This window comes from Amblyomma maculatum, chromosome 5 (genome assembly GCF_055883805.1).
Source record: "Amblyomma maculatum isolate TAMU_Amacu chromosome 5, ASM5588380v1, whole genome shotgun sequence".
NCBI lineage: Eukaryota > Metazoa > Arthropoda > Arachnida > Ixodida > Ixodidae > Amblyomma > Amblyomma maculatum.
Genome location: NC_139348.1, coordinates 60,479,112 through 60,502,007, shown reverse-complemented (window position 1 = coordinate 60,502,007; position 22,896 = coordinate 60,479,112). Strand labels below are relative to the sequence as shown.

Sequence of the window (22,896 nt, the reverse complement as noted above, 5' to 3'; positions counted from 1 at the left end):
CAATCTGTCACTGCCAGTCGGTTCTTTAGATAGGCCAGAGCTTAAAGCTAAGAGCAATATGAGTAATGTTTATTGCGGTCAGGGCCGTAAACAATTCTAGCGGAACACTCCATTACTGTAACTATTCAACCGTCCATTTATACATATCGTTCATTAAAGAACCATGCACATCATATTAAGTTGCTCTTTTCTACTCCCAAATGATTTCCTATAGAATTAGAATACGTGGATCGCTGCTTCGGTTTCAACATTCTTGCACGATGGCTATGGCGTGCACTTCATGCATACGGTACGGCACGTGAGGTACAAAGAGCTGTAATTGCCGAACAGGCGGACCTGACGTCCTGTCCCATTTCGCATGAAAGTGCGCGCCGTCATCGAGCGCTTCGCGAGCAATATATTTCGGACGATATGGTTCCCTCATACCGGCCGTCAATGTTTTGTACATTGTGTCCCGCGTGCACGTTGTTTACTTTGCAGTGACAGGGAAGCAGTGCACACACGGCTGATGTGCCTTTTTGCTTGTATTGTTATTTTCCCCCGCCCTCGAAGCGCGTCTGCGAAATCGCTCTCCTATTGTCGCCGCTTTGTGATAACGCCCTCACCTGAAGGCACGTGCTCAGAAGGGGGGCGTCGATTAAGAAAATTTTGAAAAGGGGCTCACTTGCGCTGTTCACGGCTTTCAATTCCTCAATATGATATTAACCATTATAAAAGTGGAGGTTCATTATGACTTAATTATAGCCTAGTCATCAAGCGGCATCACGCACATGTCTGCCCCACTGTAAAATTCGCTTGCACAGACGGCACGAACAGTTTTCAAAACTTCGTCTGTACATCTGAAAACAAAAAACTGCCCTTAACTCTTAACAAAATCCAAAAACTGTGTGAACATGGCTTCCTGCGCGCAGAAGAGAGGCTGTCCAAAATATATGTACAAAGCCGGGCGCATAGTATCTGGTTACTAATTGATTGCGGCGCGCTGCACAGTCAAAAAACTGCGCAAATGGCTGCCTGCAGTGTTCTGTCACGTGTTGGTGGCATACACACCTGTTACGCACGGCTCCTCTATTTTCGGCGCAAATGCTATTCATATCGTAGCCAGCAAATAAGTCCACGCACTTGCTTGCATGTAACCCGGACGAAAATTCGCTTAGTGCTTGAAGTCATGCTTCGCGCAGTTGTTTCGAGGAGAATAAGGAAAGAGAACATTTGGGACTGGTAGGAGATTATACAGAACCAATTATGAAGCAATGGCATGCTGCAAAGATATATACTCACGGTCTAAGATGACGGCGTTCACTGAGTCTGATAATGCCGATGGTATCCCGCCGTTGCTGTAATCCGTACTCCGGCGACATTTCACAGCTCAGCTATTCACTGATATGCAGCAAGCACCAACCGGAGCACATGGACATGTATAGGCACAAGATAAAATTATGCACAGCACAATGAAAAAGAAAATTAATGAGGGAAGAAATTAAAGAAAGGTTTAAGAAGCTGTCACAAGTCTTGTAGCGCCTCCAACAAGCTCTGAAATGAACGCTTCGGGAGGAGGCCGCACAGCAGCGCAGCTGGGGATGCTGTCTGTTGTGTCTTGCACGTAGACACGTAGGCGAGGGGGAACAACGACCCGCTCAACCAGCGCGTGATTCCCGCCGCGGTGTTGTGTTCGCAAGGGCTGCGCGTGGGAACGAAGGACCAACGACCCTCTCAACATTCCATTCCTCCTTTACCCAGCCCTCTTCTGCTTGCACCGGCCAGCCGTGACTTCGGACCGTGCCGATGAGGGGCCGCCAGCGCGCACCGCTCGAGTCGAGTTCTAATAAATAGTTTTGTTTTGTGTGTTCGCAAACGCATTGTTTCTTCAAGCCAACCACGGACAAACATTTTCTAAAAAAATAGAAAGCCTCCCCATCTACCATCCACATTCTTGCGTAAATCCATACAGCTGGTGCATCGACAAATGCGCGCGTCCCCTCCCTTTCGCCACCTATGATCGAACAAAGGATGGTCGTTCGACCTTTTATATTTACTTCAAAATATTATATACTGTTGCGTGATGACTGATTAATAATGTCAAAGAGGCGGAGTTCCGAGCTTCTCTTCTATTCTGGCCAACTTTGGTCATAGATTATACAAATTATGCTCAAGTTAGCTAGCTGAAATTATCCGACTAAATATATACATGTTTTTATTTGTATTCAGTTAATGTTCGCTTTTCGGGTATGAGTAGATGTTTTTATAAAAATTCTAAACATCGGCCCAGGAAACGAAAATTTTCCTAATTTGCAGGCCTTTATTTCAGAAAAGGTTCATGGTAGAGCAGCAATAATTCCACAATATGTTCTCAGTATAATTATCCGCAAACAGCTAAAGCTCATATTTTTATGACATTTGGATACAGAGATACGATCGCGCTAATTTACAGAAAACAGCAAACATTGAAAATTTTTAGGAAAACAAAAACAGTTTTCACATTGTTTAAACTTTTTCCACCTATTCTACACTACCTCAGCTTTCAAAACCATTAACACATCCTTGCATAATTTTGGTGCGCAAGTAATTATGGCCACATCGATAAAGCCTTTGTCCAATTATAGCGCACCGCGCTGTTCTGAACATTCTACGGAATTTGTGAATTGTTCAATGTTTTTAAATTTTGGCATATACTTTTGTAACATGGAGAAATATATTTACAAAAGAGGATTAAAGATATATACATTGAGGAACAGCCAAGGAGCCAGGCTACGAGGGCCGCCCATTCGACGCACTTCTTTTTCTTAATCTTCCACAAACGAGCGCGCCACTTCGTCCTCATCATTCTCCAGCTGTAACAATATTTCTTCGCTCATGTTTTGTCTCGACTTCGCAAATCGACGGTGACAGACACAGCAATGAATGATTCAGAATCAATTTTGTGCCCGTCGATGTCCTGAAGCGCTGTGGCATCAGGCAATACACAGACGTTTTTCGCAATCACCTTCATCTTAACACGGATTGCACAAAAAGACGATAACGTTCAATGAGCAAGCAACGTATTCCAAATCATTTTAGTAGAATGAAAGAATTGGAAAGGGCATGGAAAACTGCCTCATTAAAACAGTGTTTGTAGGCTGCATTCGTTTTTTCGAATGACTCGACAGCGCACATTATTTTCATTCCTGTACAGTTTTTTTTTATTCCTTTGCGACCGCCTAGCGCGGTTGGAATGGTCAAACTCTAAACTAATAGGCGGAACAAACTATTTTTTTTGTTTATTGGCGATATATATGTTGTGCGCCATATAAATGTACCGGGGCCTTCATGCTCGCAGTCTGCACGAAAAACTGTCATTTTTTTTACCACCGTGTGAATGCCCAAAACTAAAATGGTAACCTCGCGAGTCTTCCGGCTTTTCATTTTCCAGTGATTGCGTCTAGAAAGTACACACATCGTATTCGGTTCTTTCTCCAGGTAAACAGACGATGCTGCGCGTAGTTCCTTATGGATAATACAAAAGCGCTAGAACAAAAAATCGCTGAGAAAATGGTCATTTGTTCCTTCAATTTGAGGCAACGTTTTCCTTCTCGGCAATGAAAAAGCTACCTTCTAATCCCTAATTTAATGTCACATGAACATGCTATGGCGACACGATTTAGTTTTTATGCGCGTTCTCACTGACAACTGGATTTGTACTATAGGTTACGTACAGATGCAGGGATGTAATCGGCGTCCAATAGGGGCATATTGGGTCGTGAGTGCTAGCCGGTCTGGGGTATACATATGTGGTCGCACGGTCGTGCTATCATTAGATATAATTGTGCGACAAACGTATGCGCCTGCGACGAAATCTGCATGCATGCCAATAGGCTAAAACCATAAACACATATAGCTGACCCCCAAAGGTGCGCCGCATATGAGCGCACCGAAAAGACGAATCCAGACAGTTGCAGCGGTACGTGCTTGAATGCGTTATAGTAATTGTCGTCCCGTACGTGGTACTTGGTGAGGTCCGAACGATCGGCTGAATGTTGTCGGAATTAAATGCCGCGGTTTGGCGTCCAGCGCACGTGTATTCAACCATAAAAATGAAGAATTTGTTTTGATTGAATGGTCAACGAAAAATATTCACTTCGGCAGCCCATTAAAGCTGCGTTTTTAGGATGGCAATGACATTTGCGAGATCAGGGGAAAAAGTGGTCCATCGTGGACAGTTTTCATACAGGGATAGCTAATACTGGAAAAACACAAGACAAATTGCAATGGTCCATTACAGCCAGTTTAAAACAACGGAACGGTCAACGTCGGAAGAACACAGGACACCTTGGTCCATTGTAGCCAGTTTTAAAAACTGAACGGGCAACGCCGGAAGAACACTGGACAACATGGTTCATTGTAGCCAGTTTTAAAAAAGGAACGGCCAACGACGGCGGAACACAGGACAACTTGGTCCATTGTAGCCATCTTTAAAAAACTGAACATCCAATACTGGAAGAACAGAGGATAACATTGTCCATTGTAGCCATGTTTAAAAACCGGAACATCCAATGCCGGAAGAACACAGGGCAACTTGGTCCATTGTAGCCAGTTTTAAAAAACGGAAAACCCAATGACGGAGGAAGGCAGGACAGCTTGGCCCATTATAGCCAGTTTGAAAACCCGTGCGACCATTATTGGAGGAACAACGGCAATCTCGGTCCAACATAGACATTCTGTATGTACGGCAGTGCCAATATCGGGAACTCACTGTACATCATGGCCCAAGCTAGCCAGTGTTGGCTACTGGCAGCGCCAACACTGGGAGAGCACTGGCTAGACTGGGCCATTGTTGGACATTGTGTTGACTGGCATGTCCTATGTTGGGAGCATGCTGGTTAGGCTGGCCCAATGTAGGGCCACTGCTTGCCGTCGTACTTACAACATTGGCCCAATGCTTTGTGCTGCCTGGGAAGGTCCTTAGTAACGTCGGGATGCGAAGAGTTGCTCCAAATGGTCGAAAATTGACTGTACCTGGAGACGATTGGTGTCTACCGGATTTTACTGCCTTCACGGATGCAGATGCGCAGGTTTCGTTGGAGGTAGATTTCCGCGGCTCCAGCCGAAAATTGATGGAGCCGGTACGCCACGCGTTTGATCGTTCCGCGCTGCGCTAGCGCTCTCTCTGAAATGGAGGAGGCGTCCCAGTACTGTGTGATATCAGCGCGCAAAAAAGATCCCCAGGTGGTCGAAATTACTCTGTAGTTCTCCACTACGGGTATTCTTTCTCTCTTTCGACTCTCACTACCAACTTCCTCTCTTTCCTTAGGGCGCCGATCAGATGTCTACAGAAACAAGTATGAGAGATAGTGCCCCTTTCCTGTCCTGCAAACAATTATTAATGCGTCTGTTGCGACTGCCATTTATTAATGCGAAGGAATTACTTCGCTATCTACGCAGATTTCTGACCGCAGGTCGTGTCCGCAGACCATTACGCAGAACGTGTCCGCAAAATCAAGTCCACGGCAGTTGTAATTGAGAAGTGCTAGAGATTTGGTTTGTGGGGTTTAACCTCCCAAAGCAACTCAGGCTGAGAGACGCCGTAGTGGAGTCCTCCGGAGATTTCAACCACCTGGGGTTCTTTAACGTGCACTGACATCGCACAGCACACGGGCGCATTGCTGTTCGTCTCCATCGAAAAACGGCCGCCGAGGCCGGGATTCGATCCCACGTCCTTGGGAACAGTAGTCGAGCGCCGTAACCACTGCGCCAACCCGGCGGGGTAGAAGTGGTAGAAGTTAATGAGTGGTCTCAATCGATAAAGGATGACTTAATGTAGTCGAAAAAATATTTAGGTCAATAAGTTAATCAGAATAACTGGTTCATAGGAAAGGGAAGGCGCAGTATCTGCCACACTTGTTCTGTGGACACCTGAACCGCGCGTAAGTGAAGGGAGGAAAGTGTAAGTGAACGCGGAAAGAAAGAACGGGATGCCTTAATGGATATGACGTCAAAGATGAGACGTTACGCAGCCGGAAGTAGAACCGAAAAAATGCATAGGGGATTGGCGCGGAATTTGAATGTACTCAATACTAACATGGGTAAACTAGAGGTGAATTATAGCGATGTAGAGAATGTGACGTTACGCAACTGGAAGTACAGCCAAAAAGGGCATAGGAAAAGATTTGCGCGCCATTTTAAAGTACCGAATACTAAAATGGGCGAACAAGAAAGGAATTAGCACCTAGAAGCAAATGGAAACGACCAACAGCAAGATCCGTGCTTTCGCATTACTCCAATGCATATTCTACCCGTGCTCTTTAATTTTTTATTTATGTATTATTATTATTATACAGTAATTTACACTAACTTCATATTGAATTTAGTTTATGCTTCCAGTGTATAATGTTTTCTTAAACATTGCTGAAATACTCCCATTGCTTTATTATAGAATTGATGATATAATAAAACATACTTTATTAAAAATAGCAATAATCACGGCCTCGGCGGCCGCTTTCCGGTGGCGGCAAAAAGGAAGTAGCCCGTGTGCTGTGCGATGTCAGTGCACGTTAAGGAACCCCAGGGCGTCGAATTTCCGGAGTCCTCCACTACGGCGTCTCTCATAGCCTGAGTCGCTTTGGGACGTTGAACCCCAAACACAAACAAACAAGTAACAATAATTGGCTCCCAGGAAAGGAAAGGCGCAGTATCTGTCACACTTGTTTTTTGACACCTGAACCGTGCCGTCAGGAAATTGCAAAGAGGGAAAGAGAAGTAGTGGAGGGCTATGGAGTTATTTCGACCAGCTGGGATCTTCATGGATTTTTAAGAAAAACATTTGTCATAAATTGTAATGCGCATAGCAAACCTATAGACGTCACCATAATAGGCGAATTCACATGATAACATAACAGCAGCAGGCGTATGATTCTTGCCCTGACGGGGCTGGGACAGGTGGGTCACCGCCGCTTGCGGCGGGGGCTGCCCTGACGCTGATTTTTATCTGTTGTAGGCCGTCATTGCACCCGCCACCACTTCGGTGGCAGTGCGCGACGGCGGTTGTTGTGGCGCGCGTCTTTCTCTCCCTGTCTTTTTTCTTTCTTCTCTATTTTTTCTTCTGTCCGCACGAGGCAGCGAAGGTGGCACAGCTACAGAGCCAGTAGCAGGCCCGAGCATTTTAACGCGGTAGCGTTAAGGAGCTCGTGTCGCAGAAAAGCCGGTGTCGTCGGCGTCCAGTGAGCGATAAATCCCGGCATGCACTTCATAAATAAACATGCACTTCGTAAATAAAAAGCAAGTTCCAAGATGGGCTGGGTGGGAATCGAACCAGGGTCTCCGGAGTGTGAGACGGAGACGCTACCACTCAGCCACGAGTTTTTTTTTCTTTATTTCCGAGGTATACATGAGCACCAAATTGTCGACGTTCGTCGTTGAGGCCTCGGCTGAACGTTTCGTCCGAGACGCGGCACTTAGCCACGAGTTCGATGCTTGAAAGCGGTACAAAAGCGCTTCTAGTGAATGCTGTGTTGCCTTAGAAACATGCCGTAGAACGTTATACTGCAGTGTATATCGGTGATTATGAGCATGTTACTTACAGAAGTCGCAGTTACACGAGCAATGAAGTACGTTTCCGCTACATTTCTTCTGCGCTCTGCGCACATGCAGAGCCATCTTGCGGCAAACACTGAAGAACCCCTCCTCGCAACGTGCGGCGCTGCCCCGACACGTGGCGTGCCACTCGCCCCTGACGTTTCGCCGTGCACCCTCACAGGTTGTAGAATCAAGCGTCTTTCCTTTCTTTAGATCACTATCTTCGCTCACCCGCTTCTCCCCTTCGGGCCGCGCGGGTACCGGTGCGAGGATGACCCAATACCCTTGCGTTCAGTAAGCTTTCTCGACGAGGTGCAATAACGCTATCGCGTTCCACTCTTGAAGGCGAAGCTTAAGCGTCCTCCAAATTTTTTCTTTTCTTTCTTCCTACAGCCACAACAACAACATGTGTGGCAGGTAGCTCCACCAAGAGATTTTGTCACTCTGCGGGCATCACATAATACACACAAGGTAACGCGGCGTTTCGTTGTCACTTTCGCTTCGACCCCGAAATTGCTAATACCCGCAGCGTTGGCGCCCAATATTCGCAGTCTTTTCACTCACACTTCGACCTGAAAGCACCAAGTCGAAGTGATCTAGGAAGGACTCGCTCTCTATGCAGCGTTTATTGGATTGGGGCCACCTTTCTGGCTGATACATTAAGGCTTCGCGATACAGTTCATTAGGAAATATTCTCCCGCAGCTCTATCTTCTATAACATGCAAAGTGAAATAAATATTTGTTACGCTATTTTAATCATTATTTAAGCACTGAAATATTCTGCTCCTTACAAGAAGCCCCCTGCAGCCACAAATACAGCCTCCGAGTTAAAATATAGGCGAAAATATAGAAAATTTTGTTTAGAATGATTCGGGCTCTCTACACTGAAACATTCTATATTGAACATTTTTAAAATTTGGACATGAAGCTTTGAAATTATGAGGGTTAATTCTTTTATGGACGTACGATTGATTTCGTAGCAAAGACGATATCATGTGCATAAAATGGATAAATAATTATGCGGATCAGTAAAAAGCTCTCTATTGAACTTTGCTATTTTTTATTCAAGGATGCGAAACATAATACAATTTTTTCAACAAGAATCATGAAAACGTATCCAGTTTATTTTAATCATATTAGCGATGCGGTGTGACATGCCTATCGTCCAACATAGGCGTTACATGCTCGTTGAATCAGCATCCCTCTGTTCGCTCCTAATGAAATAGTTTCGCTGAGAACTGTTAATTGCTGAAAATACACGAATCACTCGTATCTCGTAGAGAGGTGTGATAAGAACGCATGCTTGCTTGCTTTCAGTCACTTTCTCTAGCTGCCAAAGGGGAAGCTAGAGAAAGTGACTGAAAGGAAGCGTTAACGAGCAAACTTTTGACCGCCGGTATTTTAAGCGATATTGCTGGCTGGGTAAATTTTAGGGAATAGTTTCAGCCTAGATGTGTGTATTGACGGCCTTCAGTTCGTCAATGCATTGCTGTATTCTTAAGCGAAAACCAGTTTTCGCCATTTTAGAATATTATACTTCGACATAATGAACAATACCAAGAAAGCAATTTAGGCCCAGCTATAGGTTCTACCTCCGCTAACCGCATCGATGTGCCAGAAATGTTTTCCCATAACAACTTGAACGTTAAAGGTAATTCGTGTACATGGAGCCCGCGGCTAGCATAGACAATAGTTTAAATGCTTTTATGAAATTACAATCTTGATATCCTTCATGGAAAGTGTACTGTTTTTTTTGAAACGCATGATACCTCCGATTGTGACCACGTGCATACCATTGTACTCTACCTATCTTATTTTCACTTCGTAGATGCGTCATACAAGAAAGAAGTGATGATCAAAGTTTTGCATCAACTTTTCCCAAATAGAGGAGCCCCAATACTACCGGAAAAGTATTTCGCAATTCGGAACCCATACAACATTAACGGCACGCAATTCAGATTCAACCTAACACATGGACTAATGTTCATGAGGGGCACCCGAGCTATAAAAGGCATGGATGTCTGCCAATTTAGGTACTTGCAGACCCAAGGTGCATACTGCAGGCTTCCCATTCCTGGATCATTCGCTTTATACAACGGTGCACTTTCCTTCGGAAGAAATATCACGGACCGTTTCAAAATCAACTTAACCATGGACAAATATGAAGGATGGACAAGCCCGGCGGATATAACCGGATACTTTGACGTCACCAACATTTCAAGTATGTCATTTTAAGCTCTGTAAAACATTGCGCATTCAGACCTGTTTCGTTCGTGGTTGACCGCAGCATAACCCCAATGACTTTGCGGCACCTAAAATTACTACAATGTAACTAATAGCTTTCATTTTTTGTGAGGGTTTTCCAATAGGTGAATTAGCACTTTATCTTTACAGTCTCAGCTTTGATGTTAATCGATATAAGATCCCAATGTTCCCAATAGGTTCACTATCCTTGGCACAGAACGACTACACTCGAGTTAAGACGAGAACTTTAAGTGTGTGTTTTCTTTCGGCCGCATTTGTCTTCATTACTATTTAATGACACACTCTGATATGTAATAAGTTAACGTTATCAGTTTTTACAGTCAATACTTCACTATTTCTGAAACGTTTTAATACACGACAGCTCATTAGGGTTCCATATATGACAAAGACCCTTCCAGTGCCGTCCTTGTCGGTCGTTACAAGCGACGAATTCATCTATATTGCCGTGAAACCTTCAAAACTGTATTTGCTGTTCTTTAACAGCCGCCGGCATACAGGCTTATCACTCTGATTCTGGACCGTGCATCAGTTCCGTAATCTTTGTTTGTTAATGCTCGATGTCGCGAGTCACACCTCTATCAGTTTCGTTGTAGCGCAAGATGCACCGAGATCTGTCTCGAAGGTTCCGGCCACTCGGGTGCCTTTCCACAATATTCCAGCCCGTGCTGGTAGCTGTTTGCCACGTTATCTAGATTGTTCTGTGCTGCCTTTAAATTGAGCGTTGACGAGTGTGATGGGCATTCCTTGTTCGACGATCGACGAGCACGTTTGTTTCTACCGCCGCCGCCGAGTTGCTTAGTTCTTTTACGGGCGTAAGTCAGCCCAAATAAAGAGTTTCTTTAGTGCAATCATCGACCCTTCATTTGTACGTCGACCTAGTCACCACTACGGGACATCTGGTGGAGGTGCTGCCTTTCATCCTTCAAGCGAAGACCCAAGCCTTGTTCCTGTCGCCCTGGAAGACCAGCCTACAGGTCACCGAGCCAGCCACCGACTTCAAGGCCTACAATCCGAACACGGTCTGCTGACTGACCCCATTCGATCTCGGAAGGCATCGACGCTGAAAATGGTCCAGCCTACAGCAGCGGTTGTTTTCGTCCAAAACCGTGGACCCCCCTGCTTCCATGGACGACCGGATGAAGATGCTGGAGATTGGATGGACCTTTTCGACCGTGTGGCAGAATTCAACGGCTGGAACGACGCTGCGAAACTCAGGCAGGTCTACTTTGTTCTTCAAGGACATGCCCGAGTTTGGTCCGAAATTCATGAGGCAGCTATAAAGGATTGGGACATTTTCAAGGAAGCGGTTTTGACTGCCTTTTCAAGCGTCGTACGAAAGGAAAGAGCCTAGGCCCTCCTTCAGTCAAGACTTCTACTTCCTAACGAGCCTGTCCTGACGTACGTTGAAGAGATGAAGCGCCACTTTGGCCGCGCCGACCCTAACATAACTGAAGGTGAGAGAGTCAAATTTTTAATGCGAGGCGTCAAAGAATCGCTTTTTGCAAATCTTGTCCGAAATCCGCCAAAAACCGTGGCGGAACTTGAAACGGAAGCGTCTGACATCGACAGACGTTCTACACTCGGATGCGGCACTACGAGCGACCACTTCAGCCAGACAACTCAAGCCACTACCCCAGCGCATCTGCAAGTGGAAAGAACCTTCGGGACCTCATCTGGGAGACCGTGCGAGAGGAGCTCCGCCGATTGGTGCCATCATCGCAACAACCTCAGATGGCGACGCTCGCGGACGTCGTCCGTTAAGAAGTCCAGCAGGCGCTGGGCGTTCCTCAAGCGACGGCTGCGACTGTTCCAGCACAAGAGGCAACAGCAATGAACTACGCTGCTGCATTACGTCGCCCTGCGCCCCGACGTGATGACTCTCCGAGCCCTCGCCGCTACCGTCCAGTTCCTGAAAACTGCCCCTTGGCCCCCGACCGCCAAGCCTACCAACGACCCCCAAACCCCAGGAAGTGCGACGCCTGGAGGACTGCAAACAACCGTCCATTATGCTTCCACTGCAGTCAGGCCGGCCACATTCTGCGCCACTGCTCGTACCGACGAATCGGTCTCCGCGGATTTGCAGTCGACGCTCCACGACCACGCCCAGGTGAACGACCACAAGAGATTGACAACTATCTGCGTAGTGGTGAGATTGCGCAACCAAGCCGTCGGTTCAGATCTCCATCGCCGTACAGGGCCCGCTTTGCGTCGCCAGGCCGTACCTATGATGAGGGTATGTGCGGAAGGTCCCCAAGCCCGCGCAAGGGAAACAGAACAGAGCAACCTTTGGAGGTGAGGTTGCTCAACGGCGAAAAGACGAACATCCTCCGCCGCAGTCGACCACTAACGACGACGCAGCCATTTCACCGCCGCTCCACACGACGTCATCGACGTCAACACGACCAGAGTGCAAGCAGACACCGCCACCCAGCGAAATAACAACTGTATGCCCCGGCGATGACCTGAAGAAACGACGGAGCCGAGATCGGACACCAAGGTCACGTGCAATGCTAGGACGCGAACAAGTGGTGATGTTGTTCCTTGTGATGTTGCATCCTTGTGATGAGCATCCTTGTGATGTTGAAATAAAGATGACTTGCCTTGACCTTTGAAGTTGCTATCGACGGTCGCAGAGTCACTGCCTTAGTAGACACCGGAGCTGACTATTCAGTCATTAGTGGACCGTTAGCCTCTCAGCTCAGAAAGGTTATACCGCTTGGGATGGCTCGCTGATTCGCACCACAGGTGGCAACCTGATTACCCCATCGGGACGATGCACTGCAAGAATAACCGTAAATGGGCGTACTTACCCTACCAGCTTTGTGGTCTTGCAACAGTGCACCCGCGACGTGATTTTAGGCATGGACTTCCTAAATGAACATAGGGCAATCATCGACCTGCGATCCGAGCTCATCAAGCTCTCTGCAGACAAAGCCATTCCTGCTACGACGACTTCGACGCAACACATAGCTCTAAACGTCCTCGATGAAGAATTGACCATCCCGCCCCGATCAAGCATCGCAGTCTGCGTAGGTAGCGCAAACATCGAAACCGCTGAAGGCATCGTCGAAGGAAATATCCACTTGCTCTTAAACGATGTGTCGGCATCGCAAGAGGCATCACTAAATTCCGGAGAGGTCAAGCTCAGGTTCTGATAACAAACTTCACCGAAGAATACCGACATCTCAACAAGGGCACGACGATCGCTTTTCTCGACGAATTAGCGGACCTCAAAGATGTATTCGCCCTCCACGACCAAACGCTGGAAGACGCACCGGACCTATTCCGTCAGCCCACATTTGACATCAACCCGGCATTGACCCACAACAGGAAAGACCAGATTCTCACTCTGCTTCGAAGCTACGGGGAGTGCGTCTCATCGTCATCGAAGGTACGACAAACACCACTGGCCAAGCACCGCATGATAATGCGCGAACACGCCCGACCTCTGCGCCAAAGCCCTAATCGTGTATCGCCGCGAGAACGCCAGGCCATTCGCGATCAAGTTGAGGAAATGCTGCGTGATGACATAATCCAGCCATCGAACAGCCCCTGGGCGGCACCAGTCGTTTTCGTCAAGAAGAAAGACGGCACACTTCGCTTCTGCGTTGATTACCGCCGCTTGAACAGCATAACGAAAAAGGATGTCCACCCGCTTCCCCGCATCGACAACGCTCTCGACCGGCTCTGCAATGCAAGGTACGTCTCATCGATGGAGCTGAAAAGCGGATATTGGCAAATTGAGGTTGACGAAAGAGATCGCGAGAAGACCGCATTCATCACACCGGACGCTCTTTTTGAGTTCAAGGTGATGCCATTTGGCCTCTGCTGCGCACGAGCCATATTTCAACGAGTAATGGACACAGTCCCGGCAGGCTTGAAGTGGCAAATTTGTTGGGTATATTTGGACGACGTTGTTGTCTTCTCGTCAAACTTTGAAGACCACCTAAACGACTACAGGCAGTGCTGGAAGCCATCAAGTCATCTAAACTAACGCTAAAAGCAGAGAAGTGTCACTTCGCCTACGTAGAACTCCGGTTCCTAGGTCACATCGGACGGTCAGCAAGGACGGTATTCGCCCAGACCCGGAGAAAGCAGCTGCAATCGCACAATTCCCACCGCCTGCCGACAAGAAAGCTGTGCGCCGATTCCTTGGGCTGTGCGCTTATTGTCGACGATTTGTCAGAAACTTTTCGCGGATCGCCGAACCGTTGACGCAGCTTACAAAGGCTGACGTACCTTTTAAATGGGAAGCGTCGCAAGGAGAAGCCTTCGACGAACTTAAGCGCCGCCTGCAATGCCCTCCTGTACTTGGCCACTTTGATGAAAACGCCGAGACCGAAATTCACACAGACGCGAACAGTGTGGGCCTAGGAGCCATTCTCGTCCAGAAGAGTGCCGGACAGGAAAAAGTAATCGCCTACGCTAGCAGGTCCCTCACGAAAGCCGAAGTCAATTACTCAAACAACCGAGACGGAGTGCCTTGCGATCACCTGGGCTCCTTCTAAGTTTCGTCCATACCTATACGGCCGACCATTCAAGGTTGTTAGCGACCATCATGCGCTCTGCTGGCTGGCTAATTTGAAAGATCCCTCCGGCCGCCTTGCCAGATGGAGCCTACGACTTCAAGAATTTGACTTGACTGTAGTCTGTAAGTCGGGCCGGAAGCACTCCGACGCAGAGTGCCTATCACGCGCTCGCGTCGACGCTCCCCCGAAAGAGGATGACGACGCCGTTTTGTGACCGGTAAGCGCCAGCAGTTTCACAGAACAACAGCGATCAGACCCTGAGCTGAAAGCGCTAGCCGATTACTTAGAAGGAAAGACCACTTCCCCTCCTGGTGGGTTCAGCTGACATTTATCATCGTTCGCGTTAGGCAATGGCCTCCTAGAGAAGAAGAACTTGGCAACCAACAAGACCGCGCAGCTTCTTGTAGCGCCTAAAAACCTCCGGCAGGAAATTCTGCAGGCGTTGCACGCTGAGCCCACAGCAGGCCATCTCGGATTTGCGCGCACGTTGCGTCGAATCCTGAAGTATTACTAGCCGCGACTGCCTGCCGAAGTTGCCCACTACGTGAAGACGTGTCGTGAGTGCCAACGACGCAAGACGCCGCCGATCAGTCGAGCAGGACTGCTAAACCCGATTCCGCCCCCAATCCTGCCCTTTCAACAAATTGGGATGGATCTCCTCGGCCCCTTTCCATCTTCGTCCATGGGTAACAAGGGGATCATCGTGGCCACTGACTACCTTACCCGTTACGCCGAAGCAAGAACGCTACCAAATGGTACCGCGGCAGAAGTCGCCAAAATTTTTGTCGAACAAATTCTCTTGCGACATGGCGCCTAAGAAGTGCTTATCACGGACAGAGGAACGGCGTTTACAGCACAGTTGACGCAAGCCATCCTGGAATACTGTCATACAAGCAATCGACGAACAACTGCGTACCATCCCCAGACCAATGGCCTTACGGAGCGCCCGAATAAAACTATCGCGAACATGATCGAAAGTGTACGTCGACGCTGAACACAAGCCCTGGGACGCCATCTTGCTGTACGAGATCTTCGCGTATAACACGGCAGTTTAGGAGACGACCAGAGCGACCCCGTTTAAGCTTGTGTACGGCAGGTAGCCCCCGACGACGCTCGACCCAATGCTGCCGCACGTATCCAGCGAGGACAACCTTGACGTCGCCGCCTACCTGCAGCGTGCAGAGGAAGCCCGACGACTCGCACGGCTGCGTATTAAATACCAGCAGCGCACCAGCTGCCAACGATACAATTTACGACGACGCCACGCAGAGTAAAATCCAGGAGACCAAGTGTGGGTTCGGACATCAATTCGCCGTCGCGGATTAAGTGAAAAGTTGTTGCGTCGATACTTTGGGCCGTACAAAATCATTCGCCGCGTCGGAGCACTGGACTATGAAGTCAACCCGACGGAACTTCAGCATCACAACGGCGACGCGAACGCGCAGAACATGCACACGTTGTACGAATGAAGCCATATTACGCGCGTTAAAGAATATGTGGTGTTTAAACTTTGCAGTGTTTATGTTTAAGTTTGTTTGTTTTGGAACATCGAGGCGATGTTTTTTTTAAGGGGAGAGTAATGCCGCGAAACCTTCAAAAATGTATTTGTTGTTTTTTTTTAACAGCCGCCGGCATACAGGCTTATCACTCTGATTCTGGATCGCGCATCAGTTCCGTAATCTCTTGTTTGTTAATGCTCGATGTCGCGAGTCACGCCTTTATTAGTTTCGTTGTAGCGCAAGATGCACCGAGATCTGTCTCGAAGGTTCCGGCCACTCGGGTGTCTATCCACAATGTTCCAGCCCGTGCTGGTAGCTGTTTACGACGTTATCTAGATTGTTCTGTGCAGCCTTAAAATTGAGCGTTGACGAGTGTGATGGGCATTCTTTGTTCGACGATCGACGAGCACGTTTGTTTCTATCGCCGCCGCCGAGTTGCTTAGTTCTTTTGCGGGTGCAAGTCAGCCCAAATAAAGAGTTTCTTTAGTGCAATCATCGACCCTTCGTTTTTGTCGTCGACCTCGTCAGCACTACGTGACAATATGCTTGTGAACGAAGCTTCATTTTTCGTACATCCTCTTTGCACTTTCTGGTTCAATTAGTATTATTGTTCTCTGCAGTCAACACTTTAGTACATATAAATCTCGAACTCATGTTCAGAATACTGTCTGTATAGACCAGAACAGGGCCCACTGAAGCCCCCCTCCCTCCATACACACACATTTGAGCGCTCTAACAACAGGACTGCGCCCGTAATCATGTGACGGGTCAGGTGGTTTCTGTAAGGTATATTCCACCTGCTCCCCATGACCAAAGTGCTTCGGCTATGGTTTGTATTTAGGAAGATGCTGCTGTTTCGACGCAGGTGGCTGCGTGAGTGGCAGTACCGAAACAGAAGAGTATGCGGGAAAACGCTCTTTGAGATGTGTAGAGCTGTTCTTGTATTCTTGTTCCTGATAAATATCGCTGAACAATGGTGTGCAAGTTCGGAAGCTGAGCGAACGTTTTGGCAAGGGTACATATTTCGTCTGGCCAGACGAAGCCAAGTCCACCTGTCTAAAAGTTGCTCGGCTTTCGGAGTGAGGCTGTCCCTGAACCCTTCTTCAATGCCTCTTTCCAACTGTGTAGCCATGTTCTTTCTTTCTATCCTTGCCTGGGCTAGTACGATGCATGAGTCGTCGCCTTCGTCACTGCGCACAACACGCCAGCCCGGCGAAATCCTTTGAAAATGAACTCACGCGGAAGAAAATGAACTCACGCGGAAATGAGCCTGATTAAGAAAACGGCATAATACTACCAGTCCTAATGGTGGACATCAGCAGCAGGTGTGACATAAAAGCAGATTGAAATATTCAAAGTTAAGAATTAATAAAACAGACAGAATTGATAAAAGTCGCCTGCAGTGATTGGTGCTAGGTTGCATTTACTGCCGAGTGCCACTTTGTACACAATGAAACTTCCACAAAATCTCGACATCTTTCGGAATATGCACTATTGATTGCAAGATGCTATGTCGCTGTCTCCTTTTTGCACACACGCGGCACCATTACTAGCGCGCAGGACCTTGGCTGGCCGAAAAGGCCTGGCCAGAGGATAGCCCTGACGATGATGCAGGAAACACAAGGAGCGAGCTAAGACAGCAGAAACCTCATCTCGTGTGAGGTGCACGAGCACTGCAAAATTTCTTTTGGAACGCATGAAAAACCAGTTCCCAGTATGGCGGTAAAATGAAATGCCATTCATTTTTCATCAGTTGCAAATGTGAGTAAAATGAATTATGAGCTTATGGAAGGCACAAGAACCATAGCAAAAAATCGAGAAGCAGTATAACCCTTCTAAAGAGTTGAGCATTTGTGCCATTTTGGTTTTCAAAGTTCTAAAAGTAAAGGCAGCTAAGATGTTATACATGACTGGGGAATTCCTGCTCTTGCAGGCACTGAATTCATATATCGTAGAAGTGCGCAAAAATTATCTCTCCTTACCCATTAAAAACCATCTCTCCAGTGCTCATAGAATATTCTTTTTCTTGGTTACACAAGCACAACACTGGGGGGATTCATCTGCCTAATGATTATGCGATCAATTTAAGGCACGAAAATATCTACAGTGACTGCCTGGTCGCAGCAGCATCAGAGCAATCAAGGGGTGATCGAGGCCGCGTGATGTATCCACCACTATGTCTTGTGCTGATCCCGTTTTACATACCCTCTTCAAGCGTAGACCCAGCGAGCATTCTTCGAATGTTGCTAGGATTATAATGAGTGCTTCGCCGAATTCTGGACAGTTTTCCTACCAATGCTTACAACCCCTGAACCTGGCTTCAAGCTCTGAATTACCCTCCGCCTAACAATAATTTAAACTTGGCTGCGTCGCCTGTGGCTTGTGCTGCATCAGAACACGACTATCCTTTCTTATACTTTTTATGACAATAACTCTACGTCTAGTAGTTGCGGAAGTGATGAAAAACTACTTCCAATGATGGACAGTAATAAAAGTGCGCAACAAAGACGAGACAAAGAGGAGCAGTGGACTACAACGGCGCAGAACTGACAACTGATTTAATTGGGCAGTACGTATATTGGGCTGCAATCACAGCCTCGTGCTGTGATTGCAGCCCAATGAGCGTCACCGTCTTACCGTGCCCCCCCCCCACCCCCCCCCCCCCCCAAAAAAAATCACAGCTGAGCGTGAGTTGAAAGCAGTGGTATAAGGCACATGTGGACTATCAAACCATGTTGTTCACGTAGCAGCTATTAAAGGCTAACAAACTGCCTAGGGATATCGCATCCATCTGTTAAAATGCGCAAACACAGTCGCTGCCCATATTGGATGCTTGCGACAAGAGTCCGAGACGTCGAATCAGCAGTTCTCCTGCCTTAACCTCTGCGTCTGAATACTGTCGTCATTATCGAAAATAATGTCCGCTGCTATCAAATGTCGTGCACAGAAACAAACGTTGCGGCTAGTACGCAACTGGGACAGACCCGTGCAATACAATATGCTTGCAAAATAATTTGCCCCGAGCTGCGTCCGTGGTTGCAAACAATAAAATAGCCCTCGATGCCCCACAGAAGACATCACCCTCCATTTCGAATTTAGCTAATCCCGACACCAGATTTCAGAGTGCAGAAAAATCCTCGAAAACATTTAGGAGGCTCCGAGGACTTTCTTGTGAGCACACGCAAAAAGCCCTCGCATCGGATGCAATACGCCATCAGCCATTCATTACCAGGAATATTCTCCGTACAATTTCGTGCGTGTTGTTTTAGGTTGAGTGAAAGATAAAAAAGTTGACATGTCTTCACTCAATGTTTATTTCATATCTCTTACATTAAAACAAACGACGCCTCTGATTACATCTATCATACTAAATATTGCAATATGATAGGATATAGTAGTTTTTCGTTGCAGATTGTCCTCCAGGAATATGCATTTAATACTGTGCCAAAAACCCGGCTTAAATGTTCTTTTTTTCCATTTCAAAGCATGACATTTGTCTGTATATGAAGGGTGTGGTAGAAATAATGAAAAAATTGAACAGCTGACAAATTAGGAGCTCAATATCAAAAAATTGCTGGCAGAAAAATAGACATGTTTCGAACAATGTCATAACGCATGGTGATTATATCAATGGACTCTTGCATCTGCTTGTGTGCACTAAACATCATGTCAAAACCGATATCTTCTTCTTTCAGACAACGCACGTCTGGTCCTATCTGTTGTAGATGTCACGGAGTTTGTCGTTGACACAAAATCTTCTCCACCGTTCGAGAAGTTCAAAGTTTTTGAAGCCTTTGAACAAAACAAAACACTAATCGAAAAAGTATGGCACGAATTCGAAGATTATGTATTTCGAAAATGCAAGCAAGATATAAGAAGCAGAGCCAAAGAGATTTACACTCGAAGGATGAAGGCAGCAGCAGACGCTGTGGGAGCATTTGACAGCGCTGCATTTCTGCTGGGCCAGTGAGACAGTGCTTGATACTTGAAGGATAAAAGGTTTTCCATTCGCTTTTTGTTTCCGTTCAACTAACCGATTGTTTTAGAACCATTTATTACACTCCAATTGTTTCTTTGTCAATAACGATGGCAGCAGTTTACCGCACCTACCAGCATGCATTACAAATCTGTGTTAAGCAATGAATATTGAGGTGAAAGCCTTTAATGGCTAATGCTGTCGTGGACACAATATGTCCGGCTTATGAGGCGGCTCTGATTGGCTGAGGCGCGATGACGTCATAGAGGTCTCAACCAATCACAGAGCACCACCACAGTATGCGCAAATGCGCGCCCTATATGGTCATATGCCAATCAATGAGCAATTACTAATTCATAAATAATTAGGTAGATATATGTTATCCAATTACTAATTAAGTACTTCCTTATTAAACTAACTACCAACTAAATATTTGATTGAGTAGTAAATAATTACCTACTTATTGACTGATTAACGAAGTCGGTAATTGTTAATTTGTACCAGTTGCATAACAGAATGCGGCACTCAGGCTTTTGCCTATCACTACTTTAGTCTCTAAAGTCCGCCGTAAGTTTTTTTGCAAAAGCGTAGCTGGAACACATCAGTGACACAACAAACAAGCGTTTATGACTAGCAGAACTCGCATGCACATGAATACAGCAAGTGTAGCTGGAAGAACGGTTCCTCAATGTCAGCCTGATAAAAAGTATCCGATGCTTTTCTCTGCTTTTTAATTCCCCTAATGAGCCCTACACCCTCTTCACTGCATGATCATAAACCCAAGCGAGAAATCATAGTTCTTTCTACTCTTTGGCTTGGATAGCGAGATGATCTATGAATCAAAGTATATATCTGCATCTGATGTAAAGCGGAAATGAATTGATGATAGGTTGCCTGCTGTTCAGTGTTTTTTAGATAGCGTTATTTACAGCCAAATATATTCCAAGTTTAAACATTTATTTGCTCTCGCGTAAATAACCATAACGCATATGCCGCAAAACAAAACTCGACTCGGAAACGGAGCCAGGTTTGTGAACTTGCTGACTGGCAGGGGGGGAGGGTATGGAGAGAATTCCAAAGAGTGAAACACGATATTTTAAACGGGAATGCTCGATACAGCTTATATTGGACAAATGCCTAATGAACGCACGAAAGATTTACTCGTGCGTTCTCGTTGACCAATGAAGCATATTTCAATATTAATTTTTGTGGCGGCGGGCAATTCCTACATGAATTGTATGCTGTGTGAATATAGAAAGTTTAAATGAATGTAGCGACGTGTCAGCAAGATGACAGCTTCCAAGCGCCAACGATGCCGTTTGGTTTTCTTCTTGCCTCTCGTGTTCTCGTTCTCTCTAGCTGCCGCGCCTAATATGATATCTAATTTACATACAAATGTATGTCTTAATTTTACCTTCCTCTTGCTTTAATGATTCACTCGACTTTTGCACAAATGTATTCGTGCGCTGTATTCAATCGCTGCCAAATGCTACTCTCAAAGTTCCAGGATTTGCTAAAAATGTCTACAACAAAACCTGTAACAGCCTCGTCTAGGTGGTATACAATTCGATCGCAGTGCACTTAATCCTCAAAGGGAATCAGTTTCCTTTCTCGACAATTTCTCTCGATTGTTTTTAGGGCTGCTTTTGTTTCTCTTGTATATTAGTGATATCGTACAGGATACTCAAGTTAACCATGAACTTTTTAACACGGACCCTTTTCTGTACTCTGAAAGTATCAGCCTATCAGATCAATTTTTATTGAACAGTGCACTTCAAGACGTTGTTTCTTGGTTTCGTAACCGGGCTTCAATATTAAAAAAAACTGTTTTCGTGAGAGCAGTGCATTAAAAGAGACGTTTTCTTACTACTGTAACAGCAATGCCTTGTTTCTGAAGTAAGCAGCAGCTGTATGATCTTAGCTAGAATACTTATACACGCAAATTCAAACGCTGACTGTACAAGTTTGTTTCTCAGGCACATGCTTCAGTTTTCTGCTTCTCCTGTACATCTGTTGGTTTCAAATCTCTTGTACTACTGCATAGTTTTCTCTGGTGTCATGAATTTGGAGCATTTTTTAACCACTAATATGTAACAAGTAAAGTTTCAGAGAAGAGCCGCGCGCTTCATTGACAACACATTTACTAGAACCTCTGTAACAGATATCTTATAGAGAGCAAATGTTTCTTCTTTGGCACAAAGGAATCAGTTCTGACGACTGGAGAGCCTATATTAATTAACATCCAGTTATGACAGAGAAAAGGAAAATTATAGCTTTGGTTTCCGGATAGGCTCCTCGCAAGAAGAATAATCCTGATATACTCTTGTTTTTCTTTCGTAAAAGAGTAAAGCATGCATTCTTTCCCCGCACAGAAGTCGACTTGATACAGCTAGAAAACAACTGCTTTCATGCATGAAAATTATAACCGCATTTATGCTCTTTGAAATACATAAAGCATTTCCTTGTGTTATTTGCAACTGTATTGCTTCTTTGCTCTACCCTTGTGCGTAATAATTTGTGTGGTAACTGTGTAATTGTGTGGTAATGCAAAGATGTGCAATGTTTGCCCAAATGTATTTGTTCCTAATCCCAGCTATTCCTTCTATATTTATTGTGCTTTGAATTTTACATCCTACGCTTCGCACATTTTTGTATGTGCATTGATTAAAATCCCTGTTCTCTGACACACTGCGAAGGTTTTTCTGCTAATCTGCTAATAAACAAATAAAGACAGTTGGCCTATCAGTAAAATAACCAGTATCTTGTTGCATGTGAAATTAAAAACCAAGACCAGTCCAGTTCACTGCCATTGAAATCAGCTTTCATAGACTAAATAACCTAATCTTTACTTCCAGCCCTGATATTATTTATATTTCACTCTCAGAGTGGAGCAAGAACAAACTCTTTCCAGCAGATCAAGGGGAGAGTATCGCAATATATACTTTACATATCTTTTATAACATCCAACAGACGGATTGCTTGCTTTTCGTCATTGTAGGAGCAAAGAGTTTTCCCTTTTCTCTAACAGCAAAACATTTTAGCTGGAAGTGACTATTAGCATTGACGGATTTATTCAAAA

The 22,896-nt window shown here is 45.9% G+C and overlaps 1 protein-coding gene across 1 annotated transcript in view; it reads left to right on the top strand.

Annotated features, from left to right (window-relative positions):
- The window catches only part of LOC146188401 (uncharacterized), an 87,728-nt gene extending 66,937 nt beyond the window's left edge, over positions 1-20,791 (top strand). Inside the window, exons 4-5 of the mRNA XM_084603103.1 lie at positions 9,377-9,769; positions 19,537-20,791. Coding sequence (XP_084459229.1) covers positions 9,377-9,769; positions 19,537-19,811 — 668 coding nt within the window. The 3' untranslated portion in view covers positions 19,812-20,791. The remainder of the gene's footprint in view (positions 1-9,376; positions 9,770-19,536) is intronic.
- The last annotated feature ends 2,105 nt before the right edge of the window (positions 20,792-22,896 follow it).